We start from the raw sequence: 8,449 nt of genomic DNA, 5'->3' as shown, positions 1-8,449 counted from the left end.
CGGAGCTGCGGCGGTCCAGCAGCGTGCATTGCTGCAGATGACACGGCAGCGTGGCGTTCCCGGTCTGCATTCACACAGTAGTGAAAAGGCAGCAGTTCCTCCTGTCACATGACCGAACACGGTCGTTCTGCTCAACGGTGGACCCACACCGAGACTAACCCCTCCCTCAAAAACCACAACCAGGAACTTCTTTCCATCCGAGGTTCCTTCAGTTGAATCGTGTGAAAGGAAATAGAAACAATGAGCATAACGATAAGAAGAGAGGGTCCTGACTCCATCTGCTGTGGACGAAGGTAAAGAGCGTCTTTGGTGACCTGGGGAGACACATTGACACCGTCTGTACCAGATATGACAGATTTTATGTGATGATACTTCAGAGCCCCTCAGTTTTATCCTGATCGTCACATGATTCATTTAAACATAGACATTATTTTATTTAAAGCTTTTCTGCTAAATCTCAGCAGAGTCATAAATAAAAAAAGCCGTTTTCTGTGTGAATACGTTTCAGAGTCCTGATGGTCCAAAAACAAATGGTCTGAAAATCACCCAGTGGCTGCTTTGGCAGCAGTAGCAGAGGATGCTGGGAGCAAAGAAACTGCATGTGAGCTTTAATGTGAACAGTCAGAGTGCAGCCGGAGGAGTGCCGCCATCCCCACGTGCACGCTGCGTGTTACGCCTCCAGGCACGGCGTCAGACTAAACATGTCCACCTGGATCAGGGGCATCCTCTCACCTGAGGAGGGTCAAGGTCACGGGGAGGAGGCCAACCCTTGCTAAGCCCCTCCTGCCCCCCCCATAATGCCACCAAAGGCAGAACCACCTCCATGCTGAGCGCTCCTCCATTCCTGCCCCCAGATGGGGTAAAGGAGGTTTGTCTTCCACCTGATTTCACCTGCGGCACCACAGACTCTCAGACAGACTCAATCACATGAAGGTTCTGCCCCCTACTGGTCATCCAACACATGACGGGCTTTAACCTGCAACTGGAAACCAAATGACTGTTTCAGGAATAATGAAAGTCCAGAATGTGTGTGTCAAGTCTGAAGTGCTGACATGGTTCTGCACGGTCCAGTTCCTGAGCTGCTGCTGGTTTGGATCCTCTTGATGACTGTTGTTGACTCTGACAGACAGCACAGATCCATGCCAGCACTGGGGAGGGAAAAGCTCTCCTCAGAGCAGACCAGTCTGTTCTCAGAGCGGTGAAGCTCTGACGACCCATCATGCCTCACTCCTTCTGCAGACGCTGATGGTTCTTCCATCCTGATCCCATCGTCAGCTTGTCCTTCATCCCGTTTCCACGTCGTTTTGGCTGAAACTCCTCAATGGAAACCGGTGGACACCGGCATGACTTCTGGTCACGACTTCTATTTGCTGTCGGTGTATTTGGTAAATGAATAAAAGACAATCGTTCATTTTCTGAAAGCATTAATCTTAAGTTGACGTCTGGTCGTCTTCGCGGCACAACTCCACCTCCAGACGTCACCTGGATGAAGGACAGTCTTCATCACCAAATCTTCTTCACGCCTGACCTCAGACCAGTAGTTTTGTTTAAAGCGTGGTCACATCATCAATGACCGTCAGTTCTTTGGGTTTTGAAACAAATCTGGTTGAATCTAAGGCAGCAAGTCATTTTTTTCATTTCATTTCTTCTCATTAGGAACTGAAAACCTTCCCAGCTCTTTGCAGACCAGAGCTTTCATTCCCTCAATGACTTTTTTTCCCTTTCCTTGTCTTGTCCAGCAGCTGAGCAGACATGAGAGCTGAAGGCCTCTCAGATTCTACTGTTACAACAGGAATTATGGATCTTCAAACCAGAGGTTTATATTTAAATAAACCCCTTTTGTAATTTAGACTAAACTTTATTCATCTTATATTTGTAACAGTTTTGTGTCGACCGGATGGAAAAGAAAAAAGGGAAGAAGAGAGGGGGGAGGGGGGATAAATGCATGAAGCAGCATAAAGCAACAAGTTGCCGGATGGTTAGAATCATTACTGTCAGGTTCAGATGTAATACAAATCTAGAAGGGGCGGGGCCTGTCCACACAGGGCGGGGCCTGTCCACATACTCAAATGTTATAACCATCCGTGTTGGCTCCAATAATGTTCACATACAAACGTGTTAATGACACATTTTATAAACGTATTTCCTGAATGACACGCAGTCATGGACGGTCAGACCCCCCCCCCCCCTCCAGGGTGTCGTCTGGGCTCCTGAACTCCCAGGACTGGTGGGTTTATGGGGCTGACAGTGGAGGGAGGGGGGTCCTACCTTCCAGCTCCACATCACGGCCTGAGGGCCACGTTTGGTCCCACCAGAGCCCTGCTGATCCGTTTGTCAGCGTCGTCCAGAATCAGTCCACGTTTGGCGTTTGAGGTCAGACGTGGCGGCGGCGGCTTTGGTTTGGAGGGATCTTGGTTGGGAAAACCTCTGAACGGTTCTTTCCCTTGTATAATATGATTCATTCTCTGGAAAACAGGAATTAAAGAATCTCCTGGCACAAAGAGAAACGTCTCTGGTTGGATCAGACGCACGTGTTTCCATTCAGAGGTCGTCTCACCTCAGGACCCCACGGAATAACGGACACGCAGACAAAAGGAAATCGTTTCACTGTTTTATTTGCTTAAGGAGGGGGAGGTGCTTGGGTGACGTTTGTCTTCAGGTTTAAGCATCACTGGATGGAGTGCTAGGAGCTCCACCGTCTTTTTTGGGAGGGAAGCAGCTCCATCAGCCTGCAGGTTCCTGTGCAGAAACACCAACGTGGGACCGGGACGCAGCGGCGGGAGAAGCAGGAAGTGACCGATCATGGCAGTAAGGACTGAGGTTCTGCTCCAGTGCGGAGCTGAAGAACAACACATGCTCCTCGTGGAGTTCATGCAGGACTCTATGTTCACGGGACCAAAACGCTTGTTCTTCTGAAAACCATCCCAACCAATCAAAAACCCAGCTAACTGGCCCCGCCCCCTTCAGTCGTTTTCCTGGAGAACTAACTTTCTTACAGAGCAAAAGCCAGAACTCCTCACCAGAGTCCCTTTCCAGAGCTTTTCTGTCCACACCAGGACATCCACGTCCCGCGTGGCGTCCACGGCGGGGTCCAGCCAGAGACGGCCCCCACGGGCCCGGCAGAGCTTCAGGACCTCAGTCTGTGAACATGAAGCCAGACTGATCCTCTCTGCTCGTCGTTTCACCTCCTCTCGCTTTGGCTGTCCGTCACTCGATGCCCTTCAGCGCGTGGAACATATGCTTGGGTAAAATGACGTAGCCCTCACTGAATGCAGGGGCGGGGCCCCGGGGCCCCTCCTGGGCGGCCTTCAGCCTCCTCAGCTGTCTCTCCTGCCGCCGACACTTCTGCTGGGCGGTCTTCAGCTTCTTCCTGAGATGCTCCAGCTGCTCCTCAAGCTGCTCGATGCGTTTCTTCTGCTGCGCCGAGTCCTCGGCCGTGTAGTTGTGGTCACAGGAGACCACCGCCGTGTCGGTGCGGGGGCCCGGCGCGCCCCCTTCAGGCTCCTCCTCTGCCGGCGAGTCAGATGTCAGAGGCAAAGACAGCGAGGCGGGAATCTCTGAGGAGAAAGGGTCGTCCATGGACTCCACCTGTGGAACAGAAGTTCAGCTGCAGAAGGAGGCGTCACAGCTGCTGCGTATGATCTGCAGTTACACGGATGAATACTGGTCATACGTGAACATATGTGGAAAAAGTGAGAAAGGTTTCAGTCTCTATGTGGAATTTTCACAGGTGCATCAGGAATGAACCACGTTAAAACCACAGAAGAAGGAATAAACCACGCAAAGAACACGGAAACCAACGTAGGACATGAGGCGTGGGATTCATGCATGAATGACATCATATGTGCGCCGCACACGTGATGTAACAGTTAGAAAAGACACATTTGTGTATGCATCTCACAAAGATTTTACGTAATAATTACTTATAAACTACATAAAAGACACGTAAACTGCAGAATTCTCAAGTGAACAAAAATCGTTAGCAGTTCAAAACCCGTCGGCTGAAACCCTCCACGGATGACGAAAGAGACACGTATGAACGACTGAATCATACGAGGAAAATGTGCAATAATGTAGGTCGCGGCTGTGAGACGACCTTCAGGTTAGAAACCTGTAGAAGTCAGAAAACGTGAGAAAAAACTAAATCAGAGCAGATCAGTCTGTTTCAGATTAAAACCTTTTACAGTAAGGCTGAGCCGTCGCTGGTCTGCTGACCCACAATGCACCACAACACTGTTTTGCTGACCCACAATGCTGACCCACAATGCACCACAACACTGTTTTGCTGACCCACAATGCTGACCCACAATGCACCACAACACTGTTTTGCTGACCCACAATGCACCACAACACTGTTTTGCTGACCCACAATGCACCACAACACTGTTTTGCTGACCCACAATGCACCACAACACTGTTCACCTGCTTCCCAAACGGGTTTCAGGCCGTGAAACCTACAACCACCGGCCTAGACGCCATGGACACGTTTGTGGGCGGAGCATCACTAGCCGAGTCAGAAACTGGACCAATCAGATTTCTGTATGAAATCCATGCATACAAATCCATAAACATACTTTATGCTACAGACCCCACAGACAGAAAAGACGCATGGCTGCCCGTGGTCATGGCGCTCCTCATCGGCCCTCTGAGCCGCGTTACCTTGAAGCTGAGGTTGGCGCTGAAGAGCGACGGCACGGCGTTCTCCTTCAGCACGCGGTTGTTGCACTCCCTCTTGAAGCAGTCGCTGGTGAAGTGTTGGGAGCAGATGTTGCTGTACTTTGTTGGTTTGAAGTTGTTCCTCCTCATGGCCGCCACCCACTTCCCGCAAACGTCCGGACGCGCCAACGGGAACCTTGCAGTCCGGGACGACAAACACCACGTTCAGCCCATCGCCGGACACGTTTCTGTGCTTCCGTCTGGTAAACAAATGTTTTAATCTCCAGTAAAGTTCTAAACGTATCTAAAGGTGCAGAGGCTCCCGTCACCGTAAACTCTGCCACAGAGAGCCAACAAGGTCCTGGTAGTGACTTATTCTCCCCCCTCCACGACCATTAACATTAAATTAAATCACACCATCTGTGTGACCTTTTTTGCGCCACATTTGACCCCTCCCCCTGGCGGAGCGGTGAGCTGCAGACCATTTGGTGGTTTAACCCCCCAATCCAACCCCCTAATACTGAGTGTCAAGCAGGGAGGCATTGGGCCCCATTTTTATAGTCTTTGGTATGACTCTGCCTGGGTTTGAACCCACGACCTTCCAGTCTCAGGGTGGACACTGACCACAGGGCCGCTGAGCTGGTTGCATATTCATTTCTCATTCCTGTCAGTCATTTCAGTCTTAAACTGCCATCACCCAATGAGCTGTCAAAGTGTTCCCAGAGGTCTTAACGATGGTTTTTTTTACCATTTTCCTTTTCTAGAACAGTGTCTGCAGAGCGGCAGGAGCTGATCACAAATTCACCTCCGAGTTGTGGGCGGGGCTATTGATGTGGACTAAGCCCGCCCTGATTCCCATCATCCCTTTGCCCCCCACCTAACATTAGCAGAGCAACAAAAATGGCAGCATAACGGAGATATCCAGCCGTCAGCTTTGACTGCAACAGGAAAGTACGGTGGCCCTGAAGTACAAATCACATCAATAAGTCATGTGACGCAAAACCTTTTTAAGATCACAACATACAAACAAATATTAAAAAAAATATACAGAAAACGAAATGAAATGATGTAAAATGAAACAATGAGAACCCGGAAAAGGTCCATAGGACTGAGCTGATTGGACGAAGACGCTTGACCTTCATGTCAGTCAGAAGCTGACATGAAGGTCGTGGATACATCCGTCCCATGATCCTCCAACAAATCCACCTTTCTGGTTTCTCCTTGGGCTTCATTTTCCCAACATTTCTAGGAATAGTTTTAGTTTCTGATTATTTGTTTCGCTTTTTATTGGTCGTTGTGAGTTTTTAAATGCTTCACGTTAAGCTATTTGCACTTCAGGGTCACCGTAGAAAAGATGAACCCATTGAAAGCCTTTCTTTGCCTCTAGTGGGACTCGAATAAACGTGTTTGACCGGTTGAATCCAGTGTAACGGTTTGACACCGTAGGATCACTGCAGGTATCGAACGAAACCGGAGCGGACTACCGTCCTTAAGTCGTTCAGTCCAAACGTCTGTACCGGACAGACCCGGATGAGTGGTGAAGGTTAACCTTTGACCTCCTAAACCTGTTGAAGCATTGCTCAAAGGGTACTCGGTAGTCGGGATTCCAGCAGTCACTCGGTTGACCGAGAACCACCAGCAGCATGTGGACCCGCCGGTACCGGACGGACGGACTCATGACCCAAACTTTCTTTTTTATTTTCCCATCATGCACCGTGGATCGGAGCGCGAGTGAGGGAACGTCTCCGTTAGGTGCGTTTACCGGGAGGTTTTCTTCCCGGAAAACCGGCGCTCCGGCGGCGGAGCGTCCGCCTCTGTGGGAGGGGCTTACTTGTGGAAGGAAATGTCTTTGTCTTTGTGGTACCGGTTCTTGCAGCCGTACGCCGAGCACGTCTGGACCATGGCGGCGGCCCGGACAGCAGCCGAACGCGGACAGAGCGAGGGCTTCGCTGCCACTAACAACTATGGCGGCGGAAGAATCACGTGATCTGTGTTCTGAAACGTGATTGGCTCAGGCTTTCTCTGGGCATGCGCAGAGCGCTGGAGAGCTGCGCTTCCTCCAACGGGCGGGAGTGGAGGAGACGAGTTTGAACCGTCAACAGGCACAGCTGCCATTGATTGACTGATTGATTATGAGAGCATTTCAGGGATACAGAGATCTGTGTCACGTGTACAATAACATTAACGTGTCTTCGTGTCAGTGCAACATTCATACCTTTAAAAAAAAAAAACTTACTAAAATAACAAATAATGGACGAAACGACATAAAACGGGCTTGGATGTAGATATTGAGTAAAATGTCACACAATCCAGCTTTTTGTTCTTTTCCCTTCTCGTTCTTATTAGGAAAATGTAATGAGTTTTATTGAAGCTGCTGTGTTGTCGTGACTCATTCTTTATAATATAAAGTTGTGGGGAAAAAGTGCTTCAATATGTGTTGAAATGGTTGAAAGTAAAGACAATGATCCTAAATATGAAGCAGACGTCCACAGTCTCCTCAGTGACCAGCAGACGTCCAGGTTTCACGGTTTCTGGCGTCTCCAACTGGTTTATGGCGGTTGGAGGGAAATGGTTTTGGGTCTTTCCGTCTCTCTTCACCAGCGGCGTTTGCCTGAAGGCAGCAGGTCAGACGGCGGCGGTCCGGGGCGTGTAGCGTCTCTGATGAGGCTCTCTGCTCTGCTGAGGCAGCGGGAGCTGTGGGGGGGTTTCCAGGGCGGGGAGGGGGCACCCAGCATGTTTTGGGCGGTGTTGGCGAGCCGCCGGAGAGCCTTCCTTCTAGCCGCTTTACGGCGGCCGAACCAGGAGCATCTGCAGTGTTGGTCCACGTTCCGCGGTGGTGAGGTCAAAGGTCACCAGCTGTCTTTGGGTCATGTTTGTCTGAGGGAACGGTCTCTGTTGGGCTTTTCAGCTGCTCACTGGGGTTCATACTCACATTTTCTCTTTGAGTTAAAAAAAGGGAAAGTATAGATCAAGTTGTTTCAGAGACTCACAGAATATTCCTTTTTTTAACTCCTAAAACCTTTTTTAGACATTAATGACCAAAGATTTCTGTCTTGTTTGGTTGATTTGGTCAAAATGATCTGTAGGTGTCCTGGATGAAAGGGGTGGGGGTTGTTGTTCATCCTGTATTTTACTCTAACCCAGCCGTCGGCAGCCCGGGCCGGGCGCCACCGCGGCACGTGGAGGGTTCTTCTCACAATGAGCTTTCTTTCCCTATGAGGTCATAAGGCAAGGGTCCAATCATGCAGTGCCGTTACTGTGACTCCGCCCACCTCTATAAATACTAAGGTTGCGTCCAAATTCCCGCCCTAACCCCTATGTGCAGCACTATTATGTAGAGCCCTGGATTTTAAAAGGAATTTGGACGCCACGTTCACTACTTTTGTTTTTTAACGGCGGATTTGACGTCATCGATTTCACAAAGTAAACATAATTAATGTGAGCGTTTTGGGACGATGATTTATGATCCACTGTCTCCTAAAGATAGAAATGTTGATGCTTTATTAAATAAAATACATTTAAATACATTTTTTTGGCAAAACTTGTTCTGCCTCAATGCATTGTGGTCTATATTTGCCGATCTAGTGAGCATGGATGCACACTGGCTTTTCACACAGACTTCTGGGAAATTTCATGGGTTTGTATTTTGGAGCTGTGATTCGGAGAGAGCGTGGAGTCAGAATTGTTTTTAAAATCCAGGGCGCTACTTCCTGCTGCACTTTATAGTTTTTAGTAGTTTTTTAGTATTCGGACAGCCTGACACTTCTTTCCATGAAGACTTGAGTTTCACATG

At 49.3% G+C, this 8,449-nt stretch overlaps 1 protein-coding gene across 2 annotated transcripts; it reads right to left on the bottom strand.

Annotated features, from left to right (window-relative positions):
- Positions 1-2,597: 2,597 nt before the first annotated feature.
- On the bottom strand, positions 2,598-6,787 carry thap1 (THAP domain containing 1). Of its 2 annotated transcripts, none has more exons than XM_023961197.1 (3): positions 6,419-6,787; positions 4,660-4,852; positions 2,598-3,588 (listed from the first exon to the last, which is right to left on the bottom strand). In XM_023961197.1, the coding sequence occupies exons 2-3, from the start codon at positions 4,804-4,806 to the stop codon at positions 3,208-3,210; spliced, it is 528 nt and encodes a 175-aa protein (XP_023816965.1). In that variant the 5' UTR covers positions 4,807-4,852; positions 6,419-6,787; the 3' UTR covers positions 2,598-3,207. The 2 variants fall into 2 exon arrangements, with proteins under 2 accessions (XP_023816965.1, XP_004084658.1); XM_004084610.4 differs by having other exon boundaries at positions 6,488-6,779.
- Positions 6,788-8,449: the final 1,662 nt, after the last annotated feature.

Source organism: Oryzias latipes, chromosome 12, assembly GCF_002234675.1.
Source record: "Oryzias latipes chromosome 12, ASM223467v1".
Taxonomy (NCBI): domain Eukaryota; kingdom Metazoa; phylum Chordata; class Actinopteri; order Beloniformes; family Adrianichthyidae; genus Oryzias; species Oryzias latipes.
This window is presented reverse-complemented; position numbering and strand designations above follow the sequence as displayed.